This window comes from Molothrus aeneus, chromosome 9 (genome assembly GCF_037042795.1).
Source record: "Molothrus aeneus isolate 106 chromosome 9, BPBGC_Maene_1.0, whole genome shotgun sequence".
NCBI lineage: Eukaryota > Metazoa > Chordata > Aves > Passeriformes > Icteridae > Molothrus > Molothrus aeneus.
The window spans coordinates 10,471,756-10,498,587 of NC_089654.1; the positions used below are offsets into that span (position 1 = coordinate 10,471,756).

At 46.3% G+C, this 26,832-nt stretch overlaps 1 protein-coding gene across 1 annotated transcript in view; it reads right to left on the minus strand.

The window, feature by feature from the left end:
• Nucleotides 1-23,423, minus strand: part of DMAP1 (DNA methyltransferase 1 associated protein 1) — a 29,996-nt gene extending 6,573 nt beyond the window's left edge. The window contains exons 1-8 of the mRNA XM_066556028.1: nt 23,378-23,423; nt 22,850-23,005; nt 20,221-20,312; nt 19,612-19,807; nt 15,136-15,294; nt 13,864-14,031; nt 12,738-12,923; nt 9,811-9,882 (exon numbers count right to left, since the gene is read on the minus strand). Coding sequence (XP_066412125.1) covers nt 9,811-9,882; nt 12,738-12,923; nt 13,864-14,031; nt 15,136-15,294; nt 19,612-19,807; nt 20,221-20,312; nt 22,850-22,951 — 975 coding nt within the window. The 5' untranslated portion in view covers nt 22,952-23,005; nt 23,378-23,423. The remainder of the gene's footprint in view (nt 1-9,810; nt 9,883-12,737; nt 12,924-13,863; nt 14,032-15,135; nt 15,295-19,611; nt 19,808-20,220; nt 20,313-22,849; nt 23,006-23,377) is intronic.
• Between the last annotated feature and the right edge of the window lie 3,409 nt (nt 23,424-26,832).

The window sequence follows — 26,832 nt, forward strand, 5'->3', positions numbered from 1 at the left end:
CCAGGGGCCCAAACCTCAGCCACGAGCCCCCCAGCCACAAGTCTGCAATGTGGCTGGAAATGACCTGAAGGAAGGAACATTATTCACTCCACCTTAAAACTGGCCTCTGAGGAGAGCTCACTGGGAGGGCCTGTGGTCACCTTACTTCCCATAAGCCACAGGCTGAAGTTGCCTGAAGCAGGCAGCCCAACATCAGTCTCCCAGATCAGACCCATTGCTTCCAGTGTTCGCTGCCCCAACACAAAAATGCCAAGAGGCTCCATCTGGAACTTCCTGATTCCTCTGAATGCAGGAGCACTGCAAGCACACACATATCCCCAAATGCTGAGAGCTCTAATCTTAACTCAGCTATGGCTATGTCCCATCAGCTGCTCCACAACACCAGTGTAGGACCTGTGTAGGACCAGAAGGATCCTGCCTTTTCCATAACATCACTTCAACCAAGAAACCAGAGTATGGATGCCATAGAGCACCCCAGGGGAATGGGCCCTTCACAGGCTGAGAAGCACCGTCCTTTCTGACAGATATTAGCATCACAAAAAAGACTCCAGCAAAGGACCAGGAGGACTATAAGGGGAGGATTTCTAAGAAACCAGCCTGCCCCTGCCTTTTTTTTTACCCCAAAGGTCTTTGGCTTAGTGCTAGGGTTTCTGCATAGCAGTCAATTTCATACTTCTTTCCTACTGTAAAGAAACCAATTCTCTGCAGTTCACCACAAAATGATTGTTTTAGCAGAAGAAAGGCTGTCAAAGTTATCACATATTTGGATTTCAGTCAAGTCTTCAGCCCAGAGTCTCAACTTGAGCAGAACCTCACTAAAAGAGGTCTTCTGAGGAGCTCTGCTGCACAGACTACTTGCACAGGCTCTGCTGAAAAGGAGAGGGTAGAGCCCTAAGATAAGGCAGCCCAGAGCACTGGGACAGGAGACGTTCTGTTTATTCCATGGGTGCCATGCTGCAGCTAGCAGGAGGCGGCCAAGGAAGGAAAGGTCACTTTGCACCGCTCAGCAGAAGACTGAGTAGTCAGTCTAGAACATCTGGAAGATATCCCTGAAAGCAAGAGGATTCAGCCCAAAGAATTGTTCTGTGCCATGAGGAATCACACAGAACTTTTAAATGGGTGACATACCCAGCTCTGCCTCAGCTTGGGGATGTAAGGGCTGACCTAGTCAGAAGGTACTACCCTTAATTTGGGGGACACAACGAGCCCAGCATCTCCTCACTGAAAAGCCTGTGGACACACAATACTTGTGTGACTACCACAGCCCTGAAAGTGTCCTCACTCCTACCCCAACACCAGACATTGAAGCCTTTTTAGCCAAAGACAGGATTCTCTTCTGTTCATTTCCTTTCTGGCAAAAGCGCGCTGGGCACCAAGCCAGCTTCAGGAACAAAGGACAAGAAAAGTTCATCTTTGGCTAGGCTAGGTAGACAGACAGGAGGTCTTGGTTTGCTGGCTAGAGGAAGAGCACAAGCTTTCCTCCTGGGAGGCCTCCACTAGCAAAGCCTTCAACTGTGATGTTGTACACATCTGGATCATGTCCCACAGGAGTCTGGTCTTCACTGACACTCTTGAAGATTAGAAGATGGAGCAGGGAAAGGCAGGACAAATTAATTTAACTTCAAAGAAAGGAACACTTAAGATGCTGAGGAAGAGGAGGACTGTGAGTTTAGTTTAAAACCACATCAATTAAGCTTCCTTTTAATTCAGGCAGGAGGATCTGGCCTGCAAACAGGAAGGCTTCATTGGTTTCTCAAAGCAAGAGTATATTTTAATTTTACCATCATTAAGAAAATGTTATGATTTATGTGGCTGCTGTCGGACTAATATCTTTAGAATTTAGCTGGCTAAGCCAATTCATCTCTAAGACTGATGAAGGCTGATTGCTCTCTATGCAAAATGTATTAAAACTAAATGAGCAGTCTATTACTCAAACGCTGCTGATAATCTGTTAGCCAAGGTCCGTTAGCTGGGCTGCCTTGTTGCAAGAGAGAAGTCTTCATGCTCTGTACAGCTCTGATAAGACCAAGCTTACTTCAGGAAGCTCTTCTTTGTTTTGGTCTTTCAAGCAGATATCCAGGGAAGCAGCACACTGCTGGAAGTGGTGCTCACTTGCCCCTCATTCCCAAAGAATAAAGCAATCTGCAGGGGCCACAAGTTCCAGCCAGCAGCCCGGAGAAGAGCTCTCTGGCTCATGATGTCTGCACTGGGACATGTGGTTTCTGTGGGCCATATCTCTGCATTAATGAAAACACCCCTTCAGGCAACCTTACTGCTGACACCACAGCTCCTGGGAGGTTGTTGGTGTTGTCATGGATGGAGGCCTCCACAGGGGCTGAGGAAAATTATGTTCCTCTGAGAACTCCAGTGAGCAACCACAGCTTCTGAGGTGAATGGCATTTGCCCTTTTCTTTCCTTCCTCATAGCAGACTATTATTGTTATTTATTATCTTTAAAGTCCCCATATAATAATAATACCTGGGAAACAGATTGCTCCCGTCAGAAAACTGATTAGCTGGGATTTTTGAGGTTACTATATTTTGGATGCTCTTCTCCTTTGACAGCCTCTCCCTACAGCCCTCTTTGCAACACTAGCCTGTGCTTATAATTACACCAACATCACTTTTGATTTAAGGACTGTAATCCTTTGTCCTTGCTATAAACAACCTGCATTAAACACATGAACTGCGTGTACCAAGAGAAAAATAAAGAGCTACAGAAAATTGTGAGTCAACACCACAAAGCCACAGTACCAGAGCCTGCCTGTGCAGAGAGAAGCCTGGGATACACAGCCTCTGCTGGAATGCACTTGGTCTGGGAGATGTGGAATACAGGGCACTGACCTGTATTGGGTCATGCAGTTTAAAAAGATCAGACCAGAGCAGCCACCACACCTTCACAGCAAGGGCTGGGACTGGGTGGACTCTCTGCAGCTCAGTTTCTGTACAGGATCTCACCATGGATTACCCTTGAGGTTTTGCACGATACAGGGTTTTTATTTAATGTTCGAGGCATTTTGCCAACAAAACCTTGCTAATTCACACTAATGACTAGGAGACCTACTGCAAATTAATTGCTAATTGGCAAAATTCATTAAATTAACAAACAGGATAAGAAATAACTGAAGATATAGCCTCCCTAAACAGACTTGGTTCATTTATTTTTGTGTGCCATTCAGTTTTCATGATTTATGCTAATACTTTTAACCATAGTTGTAAATGTATTTGAATCTATTTTAGTAGAGTAATGAAGTCTAAATAATAGCAGAGCTTGCAACACAGTCCTGTTATGCCTCACAGCATCACCACCTGGCAGGTAGAGGCTGTCATAGGGATCTGCAGTAGGAATGGAGGAGGTCTAAAGGATCTACAGACTCAGTCAGGGCCTTGTGAGTGATTATATTTGGCTCTCAATCCATCACTTTCTACATAAATGCTCGTTTTCTGATGCTCCCAATTTCCCACTCCTCCCCAAAAAAATCTTCTGTGCTGAAACCTTTTGTTTGGTCTATCACCAAAATACAAGGTTTTTAAAATTAATCAGTGGTTATTTAAATATTTCACATGAACCCTCCCTGATGCTGCACTTCATTTTAATTCAATTTTAAGGTAAGTTTTTTCTTAAAATCAGCCTTCCCCAATCCTAAACAATATAACTGTCCTAAAAACATTAACCCTAAAATCTCCACACATCTGAGCTGTGCCTGTACAGCCTGTACAGCTGTACCTGTGGTTTTATGCACCATCACCAGTATTGTTCAGCATTATAATACAGCTCACTGACATTGAAAACCACCTTCCTTATGGATTTCAGCAACAAGAAAACTTTCTCATTAGGCACTTTCTTCATGGATATCTTTAGAGTACTGAATGGTTTAGTGGATTTCCAGGAAGGAATGCTAAAGTTTCAGATAATAATGTTCTTTGCATTTTCTGCCTGAAGGTCAAACATTCCTGAGTTGCATGGCTCTACTCTGCAGGAGCAGAGAGCCTCCACTCCTGTACAGTTTTAAGACCCAAGGAAGGAAAGCACCATATTAAGTACTTTAGTCTTAGAGTTCTGGAATTTGAAAAACCTCAGCTGAAAAATTCAGTTTTAGATATGAACTTGCACATTTCTGAAATTCTGAAGTGCTTCACTGCATGGAACTGAAGTGCTGCAGAAGAAAGAACTGCACAGGACATTTTTACTGGGGGGTATTTTATGCTAAAAGTACATTACCAGAATGGCACTACAGTAGTTTGCTTTAAGCAGATCTGCAGATTCCCAGATAGTCCTACCCCTGCTCTCACTACAGGCATGAAGACCAAGCTGAAACTGCAGAAAATGGAAATGGCTGCAGCCTCTAAGCTGCATCTGACAGAAACAAGCCAAGAGCACAGCAGCGTGTGCTGTGATTGCAGGGAGGACCCTAAGACTGGCACAGGAGGGGGAATTCCAAGGACACTCTACCATAGTACAAGAACATTATGTAAACTTCCAGATCAGACATAGCAAAGTGTAGCAACACATGCATCTAGTCTTGAATTGATGTTGCTTTTCTCTTAAATAATTTAAACGAATCTCCACTTACACAAATACCAACAACCACAGTGACTAATTACAGTCCAATCATTATATTGGTTACACTAATGAAAGAAAAAAGTGATATATACGGAGCTCTGCATGTGTTACACACAATAAAACTGGCTGATGAATGACACCCCAGACTGTGTCACTAGAGGCACACAAAGGTACTAAAAGCTTCTCAAATCCAGGACTGACAAAGGTCCCTGAAGGCTCACACTGCATGGACACTGTTTGGTACTGGATGATTCAACAGAAGCAGCAACATGGAGTGTCCTTTCCAGAGCTAAAATTTATTTTAAAGACCCCATTCCTGCACCCAGGGTGATCCCAGTCCTGTAGCCAGAGTGCTCTCCTTATACCCGAGAACCTACTAGGGCTTTGGTCCAGATGCTCTGTCACATCAGTAACCTCCACAAAAAAAAGGTGATGGATGGATTTTCTTTCAGCAATTTAACATTAAGTGCCTTTTGGTTTAGCTAAACACAAGAATGGAGGAAAAGACATGTTGGATTCACCTTCTCTATTCATTCAAGATTTTGTATCCTTTGCAGTTCTCTCTAAAAATAAATACACCAATATTTTCATCTTATTTCATTCTCTACAGACAGGAGTTTGATTAGGAAATGCACCAGCACTCTCTTGGCCTTAATTAAAGGGCATATAGTACAACAAATAGATGGCAATGCCACAACATGAATTCGATCCAGCCTGCATCATTTCTTCATAAGTTTTATTCACAGAAATGAGAGAACTACTTCCCTTCTACCTGTCAGACTCCCTGTGGAAATTACTCCCAGCCACTCTCTTGAAGAGCGCAAAACATACAACTTCACTAATGAAAAATTGCTAGCAGAAGCAACAAGCACATCTCAGCTAACTAATCCATGGGATGTTCAGACCTGGAAACATAAACTTTCCCCACCTAATAAGGGTGTGCTGATCTCCATGAGATTGATGTCAGAACGCCTTGGAGTGTAATCAATACAAAGCAAATAAATAATTAATTGCTTCAAGTAATTAAATTTATCAAATCCAAATAAGAATAACTGGTATTTTATGGAACTGCTTTCAAAAGCTGAACCTCTGAAGGGATGGTATTGATCACAGGAGGACAGACAGATGTGTCACATGCTCACTGCCAATGAAGTCTGGGTTTGCATTAATGACAGGGAAGGAACAGAAGCCAGAAGCCTCCAGTGCAGGGTAAACAGCCAGCATGCTTGGCCATGTAATTATTGGTCAGATCAAATATAGAGAATAAACATATCTAAACACATACATACAACCCCATCTTCCTCTAGAAATATCATTCACCTTGGACTTGCAGGAAGCACTTAGTTCTCACTCCAAGAAAAAAAAAAAGGAAGAACCCACACACATGCTTCCCCACACAACCACAGTAAATTCTTACTCATTAATCAGTGCTAAAAAAGTGCTCAGAAGGCTACTAAACATTTAAAAGCTGGTGAGTGTGAATATTTGAATCAATGGGTACTAAAGCTCTACTTGTAATCTTCCTTCCTTTACTTCTTTCTTAATTTGTTCAACTGGCAAATTGTCTACAAGATCCCAGTTAAGCAGGTGGAGTCAGGCTGTTGGCTGGAAGCCTTTTCTGAGGGGAGGAGGCCAGCTTTGAATGATTAAGCTGAAGCATCCCTCAATCCTTTCTGCAGACTGAGAATTCTACAAACATCTTCTCATCACAAGGTTTTGTTTTGTTTCCAGATGAGACACCACTCAAATCAATTCTCTTCCAGTTCCTTTGCTTCCCATGAGAACTGAGCAAGGACACAGACATACACCTCAACATGCAGGAGTGGGTACAAACATCCACCCTTTCCCATGCATCATCTTCTTTCTTAAGCCACTGCTGCAACAATTCAACAGCATTACCAAAATTGTAAGTTAAAATCCACTGACAGAGCTGAGAGAGAAGAACTTAAAACACACTGCAGAGATGTTAAATATGCCAAAGTCAAGTGCCCTGAACACAACAAAGTCAAAGACAAAGGTTAAGTTTAAAAGAAAGCTGAACATACATGGTACAGAAACACTGTGGTGAAATCAGAACAAACTCAGTTCTGCCCTACTGAAGCAACATCATGCCCAGATCACAAACATGTAGTTAACTGTTTGTTTGTCTGTATCCTGGAAAAGATCCAAGTTTAACAGCTCCCATCTTCCTTTCCTTCAGGCAGACCCACAGCAAAGTATTCCCTCTTCATAGATCCCTGCTTTCCCTTTAGTCTTTTCTTCACTTTTACTTGTTCAAATTCCCTACACATCTCTCTTTTCTTCTGGCTCTTTGGCTGTCTGACCTCCCAGCTGAGCAGAGCTGGTATAACAGGAAGCTTTCCAGAAGTAATGCTTACGATTAATAATTCACTTCTGATGTTATTTTCATAACACTGTTTTACTAACATCAAATGCAAAGGTCTAAAATTCTTTTCAAGAAACTCTTAGAAGGCTCACCCCATTCCAAACATCTGCTACTGCCCCCTGTTCTCAGTGGCACCAAGGCAATACACTGCCTTGAATTAAGAGGAAGCTTTTCATAATGCCCAGCTTCCCACTGCCTTAGAGGAACTTGCAGTCTGTGCTGTCAGGAGGCAGAGGGAAATCCCATGCAGAGCAAGGGCACAGGGGCTGTGGCCTTCTTTGCCTGTGGCCACAGTCCCATGGAGAACAATGGGAGACTGAGGCCAGTCTGAGAGCAGCCAGCTTGTCCAAGTCACTGCAGAAGATTACTCTTCAGCGTCTGCTGAAGGAGAAACTTTCAGTTATGAAGAATAATGGCTCTAAGTGACCATTAATCCTCACAGGGGGAGAAAAAAAACAGTCTTCAAATTCAGTCTGTCCATAAGATTGTGTAAGCTGTAATGATGGGGAATTTGAAGAGCCATGGCTATTGTCACAAAAACTACTGGGAACAAATTAAGTTGAATACGGATTCCTAACTTTTTCTTCAAGGACTCATTTCTATAAATTAATTTTAACTCAGATTTCAGACTAATTGTAAATCCTCAGGGAAAAAAAAAATCTCTAATCAAAGAGTAAGTGCTATTATCCTGGGGATGATATGGTACATTTTTCACACATGACAGAGGTTGAGCCCTGATCTCACTGCAAAATCCAACTTCACCTAACCACGAAAGGCATAAAGCGCAGTAGCAAAGTATGAAACAAAGGAGGAAAACAGAAGCCTTTTGGTGAGGAACTCTTTAGGTCTTCAGGCAAAAGAACTTACTGCAGGACAGAACAAGCTTTTAGAAATCATTTTTCAATGTGCTAAGGCAAAACATCTTATGCTGGATGTTGCCAGAGTATGAATTTCCAGCACTTCATTCCAATTCCTCACTTAGTCCTACTCAGCCTCCACCCTGATCAATTCCACATCACTGGAGATCAGAGGGTTTGCCATATAAATCCCACAAGAAAAATAATTTGGATTAGCATGGACTGTCAACTCCATAACACTTGGCACTTCAGCACCTCTTGCCAGTTCAAAAGGCCTGTACTGACCTCATGTAATTAATTCTCCCCATCAGGCATCTCTGAAGCAAGTGAGTCTAATAGCTCCCATTTTAAAATCAGGGAAGGCTTGGATAAGGAAGCCAGGTGACTGGCTAAAAGCCACAAATGAATTCATTTTTCTGGCTTAGAGGTAGGTTTCACACTTCCAAAAAGCAAGGTGTTGCTTTTTCACCTAGATCAGCGATGAACCATCTTTTTAATTTACAAACCACTGGTAATTCTAAGAACAGCATTTATCTCCTTAAAAATTTCAAGAAGAACATAGAAAGTTGCTCTAGGTCACTCCAGGAGCGTGGATACCGCAGGCTAAAAGTTGCTGAATCAGACTGCCATGCCTCAGCTTAACACTGCATCTTGTGAGCATTAAAGGGAACAGATAAAAGCAAGTAGCACCCATTTTCATGAAGGCTGGGATTTGAGTTGCCTGTCTGGCACACAAAAAGGCTGCTGGCTTTGCCAGATGGTTCCATCACTGATACATTATTGCTCAGCTTCTCTTCCAGAGGGGGTAAAAAAAAAATAGAAAAGATCAACCGTTACTTATTAGTTTTCAAAATCCAAATCAATCTCCATAAATTACTCTATTTATCTTAGTGCTGGAGAACACATCTGCCACATCTCAATAAATCTCAACACCTGCACTGCAATCTTGCTTGTCTCTGGACTGTGATTTCCTCAAGGCTGTAGCCCCTCACTCAAACACGTATCCTGCAGATGGTGGCACTGGTATACTGAAGGGGCCCCTCAGCAGTGACCCTGCTGAGGCATCCTACCTCTCACACACATGCACCAGTACATCAAAGCAGCATTATCCTAAACACATTTCTATTAACAGCCAGCAAGATCTGAAACCAGTCTGATATCAAAAGAACATTCCATAAAAACAGTATTTTAAATTTATTATGCTAAGTGAGGATGCCAGGCAAGGAATGTACTTATCCAACTTTGCTATAGTAAAGCAATTTAAAATTTTTTTTTTTTTTTTGGCTAGGAAAAAAGCAAAAAGTACTTGTATAGGCACACAGGATTTTGATATCAAAACTTCTCTGAAAACATTCAGTTGACTGAGCAGGTTTAAGTTACTTGATATCCCAAAACCTGTGGCAAAGAGGCAGGTGTCAAGTCTTGCTGATATAAGAAAGCACTACAAAAACAGCAAGAAAGTTCTTTACTCAGGAGTATCTCTGCAACAGACTGAACACTGGGGCTTTTCCAAAAAATATCTTCTAAGATAATGTAAACAGAAAAGCTAAAAATTCTATGTTTATGTGTTCCTGGTTTTTTTCAAGACACAACCTGAACATGCAGTTCTTAATCATCTTAACTAGATGATTTTAAGGTCCTTTCCAGCCCAAACTACTCCAAAAGAACCTCTCAGCTAGCAACACACATGCTCCAAGAGGCCCATTAGTTCTGGCTGTGAGCTCTGTTTGGACTAGAGAGCTCCACTTGGTTCTGTCACAGGTGTCTAACAGCAGAGCAGGCACACTAGTGACAAACACCAGCAAGTTCAGGTGCCTCTGCAAGGCAATGAGTTGGCTTCCACAGAGCCAGCATTCCAGGTTTCTGAGTCTCCACATTTAAAGAATTCCTTTCTTATTTTAGAGGCAAGAACTTGACTTTCTTTAGCTATAAAAGGATGAGGAGAGAGCCAGGCAAAGTGAAAGACATTAACAGAGGTCCCATGGGAACAGGACAAGAACCTACCCTCTGGCTCCGCAGCGTGACACCTGCAGATTTGAAGTCAGGAAACTTGATGCCAGCAGTCTCAGGAACAGCCTGAAAGAGATTGAAACAGGATGTGTTGATGGAGGAAACACAAGAAACACAACATTTCATATAGAGACTATCTGAAGGGGAAACACCATTTCCTATGACAGAGAACCACCTGCCATGGCCACATGTCAGAGCTGAGGCAAGAGGAAAATCCCAGGCAATGGGATTCAGTGGGAAAATCCCAAGCAATTCATTGAGAAAACTACTCAAAGCATCTTTGGAAAGCTCAAACATTTTTAGTCAGTTGGTTTAAATGCACTGCTCTGCACAGAGACTTACATCCACCCACACAGAAACCCTGACCCCACATGGTATTTATACATATTTGCACAGTATCATGCTCATTCAAATTTGACCCATTTCACTGATCAAAACAGCCCAGGACTTCCCTAAATCTTGCCTTTTGACTGTAAACTCTCAAAGGAATGAGCTGAGAAACCTCTGATCTGTACAGACCTGAGGCCACTAATGAGGATGCAAGGACTGCCCCCTCCCAGGGAGGCCTGCTGTTCATACATGTTTTGCCATTTGTCCACTCATTAGACAGTTTTCTTTCTTTCTTCATATTTTAAGTACAGCATTAAAATGCAGCAAACTTCCATGTTTCTGCTGCTAACAGTAGAGCATATAGTTGCATTTCAATGAAATGGAAAAAAATAAATACAATCCCTTAAAAATCTATGCTGATGAGGAAAGCAAAAGGTGAGCAGACTTTTAAACTATTAAACCAAGCTATCTGTGCAGTGAATTGTTTGGGTTCCCCTGAATGGATCAGCAATACTTATGATTCAGGCTAAGAATAGCCACAACCTCTGCAAAACACATGCACAATTGTGTTTTTCCAAAACCAAGTCACCTCAAATCTCCCCATTTCTCTGGAAACAGCATTTGCCTTGCTGCACCCAGATTTCTCTGCAGAGAGGCTCTGCAGCTTGCTCTTTCTTTGTTCCAGACAGGGCTGAGACAGCCAGGGATGCCCCAAGATCATAAGAGATGCTGAAGGACAGTGACTCAATTTCTCAAGTTCCCTGCCAATAACTCTCACATCCCTATCAGCTATCTCTAGGTCTTGGTCTTGAGGTGGCACCCTGCAAACCACTCCGCATGGCCAGGCATTAAGATTATTTCAGTTATCTGTTGTCTGTCCAATAAAGAGAGGACATTGGAAAAGGTTCCTAAACATGACCATGAAGGAAAAAGTATTATCTAACTACCAACAGGGCTAATGAACTTGTAGAGATCAAAGTGATCTTTGGAAGGATACAGCCTCCCTGCTTGCCTTATTAGAGACAAACAAGGCTGCAATCAAAAACCAATCCTGTCTGCTTCCTTTGCACAAAGGCTGGCTTCCAAACTCCCTGAACTCTGCCCCTCAGCCTGTTGCTGAACACCCTGACACAAGCAGTGTGGGGAAATCAGCATCACTGCCTCAGCCAAGCCAACTCTGACTTGCATTCAGCAATAAGCAATTAAATGGGTTCTTTTGCCTCATGTGCCTGTACAGCCTGTACATGCTGTAAACGCTTCAACCTCAATTGACTCTTTGCTAAATGATTTTCCTTTGTTGAAATGATGCTGATGCAGCTCCCGATTCAAATTCTTAGTTAAAATGCAATTTTTTTCTTAACATTTCCTGGCTATAGTTGGTAATTGACTCCTAATGGACTCTGTCATGGATGAAATGATGCTACTGCAACAAGAGAAACTGCTTCTCTGCCCACCCTGGTGTGCCTATGCACTACATGCCTGCAGACAGGTCCTAGACAACGTTTAGGGGTGGACTCCCTTGCCTTGGCATCCTCAGCATCTTTCCAGCCCCATTCTCTAGCCCCTTTTTGTTCATTCCCACCAGTGACAAACTGCCTTCTTTACAGGGAGATATGCCAACCATGGCTGAGCTTTCCCAGAACAACCCTTTGGGGAATTCAATGCAGAAGGTGCCCAGTGGTATTATATTCATCACACAGCAGGGACACACATGGGGCACGACACACCAGAAGAGTGTTTTGAGGAAGTGGTGGCCATCAGGCACACTTCAAGCAATAACTGTCTAGAATTCACTGCTTCTCCCTGCTCTCTGTACAGAATCTTCTAGAGAAAAATTACTCAAGTACTCTCTGTCCACAAGGTGAAGGGACAGGCATTCTGAGGGACTCACTGGAAACATCTAGATTTTTTTAACAGCCCTTTCCTACTGAAGGTGCTGAATTTAGATCAGTCCATGCTGTCCACCTCTTTCCAGTAAGGGAAGCTGAGGTAGCTGTGAAGTGAAAGCTGTGTTCTGGGCTCCTTAGACTGCAGCTCAGCTCACGGAGAAATAGCAATAGCTCCCAGAATACAAGAGTCCTACAGCAGGGCTGCTCTGATCACAGCTGAGGATCAGGAGAGAGGCATGTACCAAGCTTGGGGAGATGCTGCTGAGATCCAGGAGCTGGGGACAAAAGGAAAACTTGAACTAGAAAAATAAGGCAGGTGAAAGACAATGGGTTTGTGGGCCAACCCTACACAGCAGTAACGGAACATGCTTGGAAGAAGCAGGGAGACAGATGCTTCTCCTTGCCATGATGCATTAACAGTTGGCATTTTCATCCCTTTTCTCAGGCAGGGAAAGATAAACAGGACTTAAACCAGCATTTTTCAAATGGGAGAAAGACTGAGAGCACACCAGGGGACTCAGACAATGGCTGCCTTACACCAATCTGCCTTCCAAAGATGTAACCAAAAAACATCTGCCAGAAGGCAGCCAGCAGTTACTCCCACCACCCAGAAAGGGCCTGATTCCCACAGGACTGCTGCAGAAAACGTTACCCAGCCACAGCATAAACAGGGTAAAGGGGAAAAAAAAGATAAATGTTTACAGGCTTCTCTGTCTCCTTCTTCTGTGGCAGCTTCTTCTTGGGAGCCTTGCGCTCAGCACGCCTCTGCTCAGTGGTGGTGTCAGCAGCTGTGATGAGCTTCTGCAGGTCTTGGGTTCTCTTTTCTCTCTCTTTCTTCCTGGTTTCAATTTTACGGAGCTCCTGGATGAGGTATTCTTCTTCTGCCACCTGCAGACCAGAGCACGTCAGGGCAGTCAGAGAGCAGAGGAGGCCTGGCAAGGCAAGGGGGCCATCTACCGATAGCAGCTCTGCCCTGGGCCAGCCCGGGAATGATTTTATGCTCCTGCCTAACTTCTTGGATTTGTAGAGCATGTTACACTCTATAACCTTACCCTGCACCCACGGCAATGCCACTCTACAATCTGGCAGGTACTGCACCACAACATTTATGATGCACCCTTCAACAATCCATAAATTACTAATCCCATCTTCCAGAGATCAAAAGCACAGAAGGGTTAAAAAGCCCAAATATGTTGTAGTTGCAAATACAGTGCTGTGAAAAGAAAAAACCTCCCCTCCCCAGTCATAGCATATAGAACCTAGAGCAGCTATGCCTAGTACTGACACCTGTCAGTGGGGTGAAGAAGCAGAGTAAGTCACATATGAACTTGTCCTTGGAGGGAACTAACTGAAAACTGGAACTGATGCTCTCTCCCAGCTGATGGAGAACATACTTTCTTAATCTCTGAACTGTAGGACCCTTACATAGCTTCAACATAGAGAAGAACTAAGCATGTAGATTTAGTCTTTGATGCTTTCTGGAAAGATTTTACTCTCAAATAAATAATTCTCTCTCCACGAGACTCTGGTACTCATGACAACATTGAGAATTTGCTTCTATCAGAGGACTACTACAGTCAGTGTCACTGAGAAGGTCAGACCATTACTCTGTTCATGTAGGCCTTTCTCCTGGATAGTCAGGTTTCTCAATGATTGTCCTTTTAAACTCCTTAAACAGACATTAACCCAACAACAAAAGCTGTACTCAGGTGTTGCTTTTTTCTTGTCCAGCCCTTCTTTACCTTTCCCACCCTCTGGCCTGCATCATACACCTCCTGATTCAACCTATCAATCTTCTGGAGAAGTGATGCTCTCTTCCCCAAGTTACCTGCTCTGGTGTCCTATTGTAAAGCCTTTCCAGCTGTTCCTTCCTTCGTCTCTCATGGCCAGCATCAAAGACTGGGATTTTTAGGTCTGTGCCGGGAGCTGCACGAATGTTTGCCAGCTTGGCACAAATGTGGTAATACCGTTCCTTCAGATCCTCCACTGACCTTTTCTGTGGAAGACATCACAGGATGACAACATTATGGAAGAACTAAGCAAAACCTTGTGCAGTAGCCACCTAAGGACCGCAAGGATGTCACATACAGTACAAGACAGTGCCTGGGAGGAAGGCCTAGAGGGACCCTTGCAGTGCCAGGGGAATGACAGGGAAGGAGGAGCTTCTCAGTGAGCTGCATGAATTAACTGCCAGGGGTTCATAGCTACTGCTCTAAAAATACCCACCAAAAGATCCAACAGTGCTGAGGGTTCAGAAACAATACAGCAGTGGAGCATCCCAAGCAGTGAAGATAAAAGGATGCAAGGAGAATTGAGAAGAGAAAGCCTGCAAGCAGGAAATTGCAACAAGTGTGCAGGTCTCCGAGTTGCTCTAGATAATGGTCATTCAAATCACAGCCAGAGTATCAGCAGCATCAATTCACTGCCTATCATTTCATGAAGTCTGAGCTGTGTTCCATTAACCCAAGCCCAAAACATGTTTGGGCTGCTTAGCTGGGCATACTCTTGTTATTTTACTTTGCTCTTCATGTGAGCATTTCAGAGGATAACAAGGAGGTGTTCTGTAGATGTCACATCATTCCCTATGTCACCAGGAGGCATGGAACCAGTATAGTAGATGAGCAATCATGACACCAGGGCTGCAATTTCAGACCACTGACGGTCCCTGTTTCACAGCAGAAATGATGGAAACCTGCACCACGTCAGACCACAAGTCAGGAGCAGCACCAGGGAGAAGTCCCAGCCCCCACAGTTTTGGTAGATCCTTCTCCAATGGCCTAGACTGAAATACAGAACACCTAGCCTGCTCAAATAAACTCCCCAGCTGCCTTGTCTTCAAGGAACAACGAACTGTTCTCCTGGCAGGTGCAAACCTTCCAACTTTCTAATAAAACACAACAGGGAATGAGAACAAGTCACAGTGGATTTAATTACAAACAAAGCAAACAGCAATGCCTTGTGCTGGAAATTCAATATTCCTTGCTGCCAATAATTCATTATTTTCCCCTAATTAAGTTGATATAAAGGGTAATTTGGTCTTTCGAGTGCAGAAAACCCTGCACATGCCATAGCAGCAGGTTGCTTGGCCACCAGGACTCACCTTGAACTGCTGGTGATCGTAGCGGTCGTGAATGACTACGAAGCGCAGATCAAAGCGCCGAGCCAGGTCGAAGAGATGGTCTGTCTCAGCTTTGGTCCACGCATCATCGTGGAGATACATCTGGTACTCCTGCTCTGAGTACACAGGAACCTGCACTGTCTGTGGAGAGAGAGAAACAGGAACCTGCACTGTCTGTGGAGAGAGAGAAAACCATGGGAGCGCTCCTGCAGCACTGCCCTCCTCACTGCCAACATACCTGAGCCAAGAGCATGAGCACAGCACTGACAGGAAGGGGCTGCCAGGACCCTGAGCAATGAGTCCAGATAGGAAACATGATGAGCAGGCAGAGGACTTGAAGTGGAGCAATGTGTGATCCCAAGGCCATAATGTGACATTCAGGGAAGCCTACCAGGAACTACTGCCTAGGAGGCTGAAACCTATTTCACATGGTTTATACAGGCAGAGGTCAGCAACCCACATCCTGACTATGGGTTTCAAAATTTCAGGGTAACATGACAGTGAAACCAAGATTCAGCCAGCCTCCCTGCATTCCTCCCATACAGCAAAACCAATACCTTGGCACAAAGTGCTCTGACATTTGACTCTTAGGCTCGGACATGCTCACTTGTACAGGAAGAACAGGAAAGGCAAGGGGCAGTAATCCCCAGCCTTTAGCACACCTTCTGCTTTGATACTCAGACTACTTCTTTCATGTTTGGTGCAGACAGTATCATGAAGATCTGAAAGACTGTGTACTGCACAACTGAAGGCCATAAACTTGGCAGATAACTTTGTCCCTCCCTTCCCCATAGATCTTTTCCCCAGCAGAATGACAGAGCCAAATGACAGTCCAACTCTCACAGTGTCCCAGGTGCCTAAAGGACCAAGCCCACACTCCTGTCCCCAGAGCACAAGTGTCACATGAGTACTAAAGAAACAGTAAAAATACTTACTACATTAGGGGAAATCCTAGCATGTGGTAAAGCAAAAGTGTAAATAACCCTGTGATTTCCTCCCTTATTGCCTCTCACTCCCTCCTGCAGCAAAACTTTGCTCAGCCTGAGGAGGTCCTGCCTCCAGAAGAAAACAGTGTGCATGTAAGCAGGTGTGCTTCAACACCTCTGTGGTTTTGTGTCCTGTCATCAGGAAAGTCATCCTCATGAACTCCCTACAGCTCACAGGGGCCTTTCTGAGCCTCCTAGTAACAGCTTCTTTAGGTCTACTGCCCTTCCTGTATCACTTAGACACAGAAACTCAAAGGTGAAGCAGATCTCTTGGGGATGCACTGAACCTCAACCTTCAAGTACCACCTCCACCAGGAGCAAAGCCATCTTACCAGACACTGTAAGGATGTCCCATGCACATCATGAAACAAAATAATTTCTAGAGGAGCACACACACACATGAGAAGAGCCAGCAGGGCCCTCTGCAGTGGATAGAAGGGAAGGTGGCAGATGCCTCAGTAGACAAGAGAATGTGACAAGAGCAAAGATACTTCCAAAACACTTCCTCAGCCTCATTCATGGCTGCTCAGGTGAGAACCCCTGAAAGAAATCAGAAGATGGGAACAGATGGAAAGCTTGAGCCAATGATGGGCTGACAATACATTCAAATGCAATATAACCATGAAAAGGCAAATATGATCCCCAGAGAGGGATTTCCAGCAGAAACTGGCAGTGTTTCAACTGCACAACAAGAATACTGGCAGGAATACCAACTCCAACACTACTGGTCCCTGGTCAGGAGAGATGCACTGAAATGGAAACAAGTACAGAGAAGAGCATGAGTAATGGGGTGGTGAGCCTGTCTTCCTAGAGCAGACTGGAAGAGAACACAGCCTAGCAAAGGAAGTCTGAAGGAGAATCTGACTGCAAGCTTCAAGTATGCTAGATGAAATGAAAGGAATACTCATGGGAAGAAAAGAACAACTGAAATAAGAACAAAGAAATTGACTTGCAAAGAAATGCCAATTTAACACGGAAAATTTAACCTGGAAATGAAATGGAGGAAAGACAGCCTAGAAGAGCTTTCCAAGGAAGCACAGGGGCAGGAAAAGTCAAGTGCTATTCAAAAGGAACTTGATCAGTTTATGAAAGGGACTGGATTGTGGGAGGACCTGAAAGAGCCAAGAGGAGGATTCAATAGCCCAGAAAACCTCTTGCAGTCCAACATTTCCCACTATAAATTCAGAAAATTATGAGTATTAAATTAGCTGAAACTGCTCAGGATCCTGGAGCCAGAAGACAGCTCTGTGAAAACATCATCACAATGCTTAACAGAGGTAAAAATTCAAACTGAACAGTAAAACTTATGAGAGAAATAGAGAAAAACAGCCCACATAAATCCACCATGCTCTCATAAGTGGAACACTCACTCCTAGTCCACACATTTCAGAAGAAAGGATATTTGAGAACAAGAGAGTGCACAGGAGGGCATGTCACATTACAGAGAACACAGTACACAGCAAGGACAATTTTCTTCATCATGTAACACAAGATCTCCGAGGGACTAAACCTCAAGGCAGCAGTTTGAAATGAACAGAGGAAAGCACCTTTGCACACCACAGAAAATTAACCTGAAGAACTCATTAGCATGGGTTACTCATGAAGCAGCTTTCTGCCCTGAATGTACCTAGCAAGAATTATTAAACACAAACTTCAAATTAAGAAATCCTTAAGCTAAAGACCACCAGAAAATAGGAAAATATGTATTTGCCCCATCCTCATACTCTTTCACTAAGCCTTTACTGATGGTAGTCAAAAAAAAACAGTATTGGCTGAGAGAGGGCTTTGCTCTGACACCAGCAAAGCTGCTTCTATATTCCTATTTCACAGCCTGAAACAAGGCTCAGTATACATGGTGAAACCCAAGTTCACATTTTGGATCTCACAACAAAGAGGAGGGAATTGTATTGGAGACTGGAAGCAGAGAGAAAAGGGAAAGCAACTGAGCAGTGACACAGGAGCTTGGTTAAAGAGCTTGAGTGACCAACAGGACAGTCTACACAGAAAAACAGGCTCATGCCAAGGGGAGAGAAAGATTCAGGCAGAGGTATCAAGTATGTGAGAAGAAACCCATAAGAGTCTGGAAAAGTAAGTAAATTTCCTCTGATAAAGCAAGTATCTGCAAAACTCTTCATGAGTGCCTTCAACTTTCTCAACTACAGCACCATAAGGGTAACAACTTGCTCCTGATATTATGTAATTGTGCATTTGCAGATGGCAGAGGTCTGTACCACTAATCTAAAGGTTACAGCCTTGCTGAAGGCTCTTCTGTCTGTCAGCTCACAGTACCTGATAAAGGAAACAAGAATCATATAATTAAAACACCCAGATGTGATGTGTGGCCCCCTCTGATAAACTCAGTTGAACTCAGCCAAAACCAGTTCCAGCAGTAGAGTCTTAGAGACAATTAGCCTCACAAAGTTTCACTCAGACAGCTAGGTAGGTGCCTCGACTAAGTGAGTCATACTTCAGACTTCCACCCCAGACATCAGAGAAGAGATACCACAGGAGGCTCTTACCAATGTCCCAGCTACAGGAAAAGCATCAGTCAGAGCTGGAGCCTTCTAACATATAAGGTCAACCAACCACTTAACTCTGCAGGAAGCCAAGCTTTGTTAGAGCTGATGCTCTGTGGGTTACAAACTTAAAATATTGTATACGGTTACACACAAGCAGAGCTTTTGTGGAATTGTGTTAGCACACGGTTTTCTCACTCTTTCATATTTGCATCATGAAGGGAGTGAAATTACATTATGGAAGCACCCTAACTCTGCTCCTTCCTAACTTTGGAGGTCCTGACTTTGAAGTATAAATCTTGATGTAGTTTTCTTTGTGCATACACATAAAAGGCGCAGCCACTCAAAGCAGATACATCTGGGACAAAAGACAGCAGGAGATTACAACAACACATTGTGACAATTTAATGTAAGATGCAAAGAACAGGGGACTGCACCACACTGATACCACGAGAGCAATTTCAGAGGGAACACAAAAGTAATTCAGCATCTGTGCTGGAATCTGGCCAAGAGGTTCCAAGCCACCTTTTTGGCCATGAAGCTCAAGCCATTTTTTTCATACTGAGCAAAATAGCAAGATTTCTGACTTTTATGTCTCACTCAGAATAGAACACCTTTTACTACCCTGAGTCTGTAATCACGGGGAGGATGTTGGTCAGGAACAGAGGTAGATCACGAGTCCTCCTCACCAAATCCATGGCTGCACACCTGAAACACCGGGGTCTCTACCAAGCTTTGACCACATACAAAGCCTGCTCTGCCTGAATGATTTGGAGACATCAGTCCATGGTCACATGTTTGCAGGTCATGCTGCAATTCAAAAGGCAATTACCAAATCTAACTCAACCTTCACGTGTTGAAAGAATCAACTTCCTGTCTGGACAGCCAAGAAACTGACTGAAGGGTATTTTCCAGCTGCTGCTTATATGCTTTTGTTTGAAAGTGCTCCCACTTACTTTATTAAATCTGGCAAAAGGGTAATCCTTCCCTTCCTCTGCTGCCCTCCTCCAGTGGTAGAACATGGCTCCATCTTTCCTCGCTGGGTTGGTGAAAGGCATCCACTTCCAAGGCCGGACTTTCTTGGAGCCCAGTTTTGCTTTGACTGTTCGATAACCCTGAGTTGTATCACTTGGCAGCAGCGGAGGTGCATCCCTGTGGGGGAGAAAAGTGACGAGAAGAAAGGAGCTGGTGATGAGAAGAAAGGAGCAGTCCAAGACAAACTCAAAGAGATTTCAGGCTCAGAACTCTTTTTGCAGATGTAAAAGCAGCTGCTATTCCCAGTTGAGATTAAGAAAGAATTAGATACAAAGGCTAAGAGCACTGGTTTGTCTGCATTAGACTGTTTTGCCTGTATCTAATTAATTTACTATACCAAGCAAACCCCTCAAATTTAGAAGAGGGAAAACAGACACTGTCCATGAATAAGAGAAGGGCACAAGCATGGGCTGAGCACAAAGGGGAATCAATCTGAGAAGCAAGACTGCCCCTGGCTTCAAGAGGATGCTGCCCTGCCACCAAAAGCCCAGGCCACCCCACAACCTGCACAGATGACCATGTGCTCTTACTTTTTGTCAGAATAGAGAAGTGCATAAACTTCTCGGTGCATTCCTTCTGGCCTCTTAAACGTCAATGTCTCTGAGGATTTCTTGGATTTTTTCTGAAACAAAAAAATTGCACTTTAGATTCAGAAGTAGAAATTCTTGAGGGAACATTAAAACTGTATAATCTGGTGCCCTGTGATGGTTTTTACTTTTATCTGGTTTTAGACACCTTGAATTTCTCCAGGAAAGTGCCTATTCCTGCTGGAAGACACTGACAGACAAAATGTACCCACTTTCAATGATAGGGCTGACCAGTACCCACATTTGCTCTTGCTGATAACACACTTAAATTCCAAGCTGAACATCTGGCTGTAGATTGCAGGGGCTGGTGCACTAAGTCTTTTCTTACTAGGCAAGCACTGTCCTCTCTCAGAGGTATTAATGCATTTAATTATGTGATTCTCTACCTTTTTGAGTAAGAAATGTCTTCCCAGTTTTTTATAGTTTTTGTCACTTTGTTCTGCAGCAGCTTCAGTTTTTACCATCTGTGATTACACCCTTGCAGTAGCCCCTTGGTAAAACCCCCAGTGTCACCTACCAAAGTTCTCTGGTCCCCAAAATTCTGCTCTCCCATTTACACAGCAAACAAAATTTTTTGAGTTTCCTCATAAGAGGGATTCAGTGTACACAACTCATCCTGGCCCCTAAACCCTTGACAGAATTGATGGTCTCTAAGACACAGCACAACTCATACCCACATACAAGTTTATCAGTAATCAACGGTATCAGGTGACCAGCTTTGGATTCAGGTAGGTACAGTAACAGCCACACTAAGAAGTTACATTTCATTTAAGAGGGAAAAGTTTACTGAGCATTTGGTCTAACTTGTGCCACCTTTGTAACTACTACCCCAGACACTACTATTACATACCTGATTACTATATCACTACCAAATTTTAAATCAGAATATTTTTCAGTAGTAAAACTAATATTGAATCATATATTGTGCTAAATCCATACAGACACCTTTATCAAGCAAATTCAAGATTCCACTGAAAAAATAAGTCCCTGTCATCTTGGACTACAACTTCTTTCCATAAAACTACATGACAGATACACATTATATCAGCACCTTTTCATCCCTAATCAAGCACCTCTCTCCTAGTGTGTCCATCACTTTGCCCAGCAGCAATGTAAGGCCACCCAAGGCAGTTACCCACAGGTCACCACACACCCTGTACGAACACAGGCTTCTGGAATTCCCCCAAAGTTCCCAGATTTATTAAAAGTTAATATCAGAAGGCCAGAGATCAGCTCAGCCAGCCCTTTTAGGAGCTGAGAACAAATTACTTGGTCATGCTGATTTAAATGTTTTTATGCCTAGTAATTTTTATTTTAACATTCTCAGTCACTAATGGACTGGAAAGTACTTCATGGTTCTCTTGTGATTTCAAGACATCAATCTGTTTCTTTTCTAATTGAGAACAGATCTATTTCCTGAGTGAGAGCTGCACTCTTATTAGCAACTTTGCACTCTCCATGTGCTAACAGCTTACACCTTTGGTTTGGCTTCTTTTCTGTACTTTGTAGAAATTCAGAATGTTTTGTTCAATCCCTCCTGCATGCCTCCCAGAACTTTTCACTGCACCTTCCCTTCCTCTCTCTTCCCGTTACAGTAAACTTGAGGAGAAAACCATCTTGGTCCCTGCTCCAAAGAGACAGCCAGCAACCAGTGGCTCTCTTTTGCTTAACACACAGACATTTAAATCAAAGAACTCACAACTCCAAACACTCAGTGGCAACACTCAGGCTGAATCCAGCCACTAGACTGCTCACCAGACGCTGTTCACCAACATAGCCCATGACCAGCAATTTCAACATTTCAGCCTTTAAATAACTGAAACTCACTGGTTTTCCATCACATCAATTATACTGTGTGCCCTAGCAGGGCAGTGAAACCACAGTGCTTCTCTTCAGAGACAAACGTTTCAGTTTTGTCTTGTTTTTTTCCCCAAATACACAGCCTTTACTTCAAATCAGACCATCTCTGTACCAGACAGCTCCCTGGGCTCATTTCAAAGCACCTCCACATCGTATAACTACTCTTAAGTTGGCCTTCCCAACACCTTGCAAAACATGGGACACCCATGACCCTGCCCAAATTTAAAACACAGAACACAAGAAGATAGTGTAGCACATTAACACGCAATGCAGCACATCACATCACACATCCTTACTTAGCTTACTAACTTGCCACATTTCCCCAGGCAATGCATCCCAGTTGTCCCAAACCCCAGCCACACACCTTCCCCACACAGGCTGGAAGACTTCTGTCATTCAGTCGAGTCAGACAATATTTTCTATCTTCTAAAGCAAGACTGTGTTGTATTATTTCCATTTGTTTTGAGGCTAGATACTTCACAAAATGAGAGTTTTAGAGACAGCTGAGAATGTCCTGGGGCCTGGCCCAGCTCAGCAGGACACGGCTTACCCAGCTCCAGCTTAAATCCCACACCAGATGCCACGGCACAGGTAACTAAGAAAGTACACGCTTAATTTCATCCTTTCTTCCAATATTCACCCCAAACACCACATGCAAGGTCAGTGAGTGCCTAGAAATCACGCAGCAGCCCCTCGGGGCACTGCAGTTCACCTTATCCGAGTTGATGATGTCCTTTTTGTTGATGGTGCCCGTGTTCTCTGACTCCACGCCTCCCAGCTCCAGGATGTCCCGTACATCTGCCCCCGTCGCCATGTCTCCGCCTGCCCTCTGGCCTTCTCTGCGCCGTCCTGTCCGTCCCCTCCAGCTCTGGGAGGGCGGGAAACCGGGGGTCGGGGGTTAACTCCCGCGGGGGTGTCCCGGACTCATACAAGCACGCGTGGGTGCGTGTGTATACACATACACGCACGTATATCCGCGCACACACACGCGTATCCATGCACACGCACACTCACACACTTATATCTACATAGACACACACCCCCCTCGGCCGCCTCCCATCCCCCCGCCAGGCCCAACAACGGGGCCTTGCACCCGGCGGGTCCCGGGGGTTCCGCACGCCGCGCCCGCGGCCCGCAGCTCCGCGGGGGGATCCCGGGAGGCCCGCGGGAGGGCGTGCGAGACGCGGCGCTCCCCGCGCGGCCGCGGCCGCCCCGCTCCGAGCGGGACCCGCGCACCCACCGGCGCCGGCTCCGCGGCCACCGGGACGTGCGGCGCATACGGCGGCCCGGGCAGCGCCGCTTCCGCTCCCGCCAAGAGGCGCCCGGAAGTGCCCGGAGCGCTTTGGGGGACGCACCACGCGGGGATGAGGGAGAAGCATGGCGGGTTCGAGTCCCGCTCCTGGCACGTCGTGGCCGCCTAACCCGAGGCCGCAGGCGCCGCTGTCTCCACGGGCCTGCGGCAGCGCCCGGCCCCAGCTGGGTCCCGGCACCCCTCGCCCCGCTCAGGGTGCACAGCCCGCCGCAGGCGCAGCTCGCTCCCGCGCCAGGAGGTGGCAGCACCGCCGCGCCCGACCGGCGCCTCCGAGCCCGGCCCGCGCGGCGGGGAGGGGGCGCCGCGAACGCGCTCGTCGCGCCCGCCGTACCCCCAGCTGCTGCGACCCCCTTCCCTCGGGGACTCTGTGATGGTCGCTGCTCTCCCGGGGTCCCGGGGCCGACCCTGGTTTCTCATCAGGAGTTTTCCCGTCTCCTATCCCGAGGTGCTCGCTGGCGGCTTTGCCCTGTTCCGTTCTCCCCGACAGCCGTGCCAGGGGCCAGCCCGGTGCCAGCCGCACCTCACGGCACTCTCGGGCTGCCCGGCCGGGCTTCGTGTGCCACAGCATGCGCTCCTTGCCCTCATGCTCTATGCTTCAGGGCCGCGGCTCACATGAGGCAGCCCGGAGGGAGACTTTTATTAATAAGACTGTCCTGTTTCCTCTTCCCTGTGGGAACAAGGAAAGGGGAGAAAACAGTGGTGTGGTGTGGTGTGGTGTGGTGTGGGGCCAGGAGGGACTTCGCGAATCACCTTCCTGCGAGAGATCAAGGCAGGGCAAGGCTGCCTGGCAGAGGTTCTCCTGAAGCAGATGGTTTCTGCACAGGGCACAGAGATACACTGGGACCTGCCGGCCACCCCAGGAGAGGGGGTGCCTCTGAGTGGAATCTCTCCTCCTTGGAGCCCTGGGATGAGCTGAACCCCACTTGCTCTTGCACGGAATCCCTCAATGCCAGCCAGGCCGTGCTGAAGTTACCACCATTCCCATCCTGCTAATGAGCCCTTCCCATGAGGATTGGCACATCAGCTCTGTACCAGGGCCCAAAAGCAATGCCCGTGTGCCACGATGGGAACTGGTGACACCCCCAGAGTACCATCTGTTGTCCCCAGAAATAATTTAATCCCTTTTCCACACTACCAGAGATGGTTTTTAGCACCCTTCCCACAAGAGCAGAGGTTTTGCCTGCCCTATTTGCTCTCAGCTCTGCTTCATCTACCCAAGTCCTCCCCCATCAGTGTGCGTGGACATTGCTAATAATTTCTAGTACATTTCCTTGCTCTCTTGCCACAGCTGGCCTGGAAGTGGGGTCCACACTCCTCCAAGGTGGGCTTGCAGGAGACAAGGCTTTCCCAACTTTTGCAGTCTCTGCCTGCCTGGCACTGCGGCTTCATGGAGAGCTTTGTAAGACTAAAAAAAGGGGCCTCTCTTTCTGCCACGGGTTGTTCGGTTGTTCACAGTCGTTCATCCTGTTAAAACGGCACTTAAAGAAAACAAAAACCAGTTCCAAAAATAAAGCCTTGAGACAGATGGGGCCATTCAGTGCTAGTTTTTGATTATATCTCCCATTTGTTGGCTTGCCTCCCCCACACCTCTGTGGGCCTAGGGAGCTGTGTCCCACCTGGAGCTGTATGGACCCGCAGGTGAAACACATTAGCCGGGTGCTTCTGCTAATGGGCTCATCAGCGGAGCAATTAGCAGTGCTTCCGGGGGGGCCTGCAGTTATTGTTTCTGGCCTGGAGTTATTATTAATGGCCCCTGCATCCCACAGCTAGCGCAGAGCAAAGGGAAAAGGCTGGAAGGCTGGGTCAAGTACCAGGTCCGTCATTGAGTCCTGTACTGGGACTGTGCCCAGATCTGACCACCAGGGTCCTGCCTCGCCAGGACACAGGGGGTATCGAGGGAATCAGGGAAAGCCAGCAGTGATGGGGAGCCCAGTGCTTCTGTGCCCTGGAACTCTGGCATCACCGTCCTGTCACTGCAACACCATCACCCACCTCCAGCTGTCCTGGATTCCAGGGATGTTCAGAGTGATCTGCCACCAAGCAGCTGGGGGAGAGATGTGCCCCCAGATTTAGCCCTGTCAGGAGGACTCCCTCCAGGCCAGCTCCTCACCCACCTGGGGAAGGATGCACCTCATGCCCTTTACCCCTGCCCTGGCCGCCAGGCATGACCCAAGGTGGCCCCAGGCCAGAGGTGTGCGTGCCTTCTGACCAGGGCTCAGGGTGTGTGTCTCCCAGCCTGGCACCAGCGGAGGAGGACAAGTGCAAACACTGTGGCCAGTGGGGCAGGAGAAGGTTATCTGGGGCCCGGCAGTGGAAAAACTCTCGGTGTGTGACTAAGGCACAACAGCGCCAGGTGTGGGTCCAGGCAGGGCAAGGGAGCCAGGAGTTATCGCTTCCCCGTGGGTTCAGGTGCCTGAAGCCAAATGTTTCCTAAGGGTGCGGTGACAGCCACAGCCCCGTTATCGTGGCACCTGGCCCACCCCAAGCAGCACGGACACGGGGACAGGTTGCTGGACCTTCCCCCCATGGCAGAGATGGGGCACTTCCTACTGCTCCTCCAATGGGAGACTCAAGCCCTGGGAGCAAACTTCAGCAGGGACACCTTGGTCCTAGGGATCCAAGCTCTGGCCTCACAGTGAGGAATGGTCTGTGTCAGCCTGTCCAAGCACCCCCAAATTATCCTCCCACCCTAGAGCACCCAGGCTGCATCCCACCCACAGCACTCTGGTCCCCTCCCCAGCTCTGTGCTGTCCCCATGGACCACAGCATCCTGAAGGTCAAGCCCTGGCTAAGGAACCCTCAGATCTGCAACACTCCTCCCTATGGATCAACAATCCCAGACCAGCTGTGGGACCTGTTGGCTGTAGCATGGGGGATCCCCATGAGCTGGGTCATCCCCAGACAACAGAAACCCACTCAAGCTTCTCTTTCACCCCTCTCCAGCTCTGAAGACCCCAGGGCACTGCTCCAACTGGCAGGTGCCAGGCCATACTGCGGCCATGACTCACACTTCTGCTGGGAGTTATTTTTCCATACCTTGCTCCTTCCTTTATTCCCTTGCCTCCTCATTGGACCAGGTCAGCTGTACCCCAAAACCATGGGGCTTAAGAGTTACAGAAGTTTTGGGGAGCTCTGCACAGTTCCCAGGGTCCTTTTTGACAGGAAGTGACCAAGGTGGAAAAGGAAGGGAGGGAGACATGGCCTAGCTTAGGGTTCTCCAGCTGACTGCAGGTGCACGCACCACAGGGATTGCACCCCAGCCGTGCCTCCCTCAGAGCTGCCAAAGGTGTTTTCTTGCTGCCCTCATCACTTTGCAGGGCAGGTTTTGCTGGGGACAGGACTGGCCTCCCTTCTCCAATAGAGAGTGTATCTTGGCCCAGGCA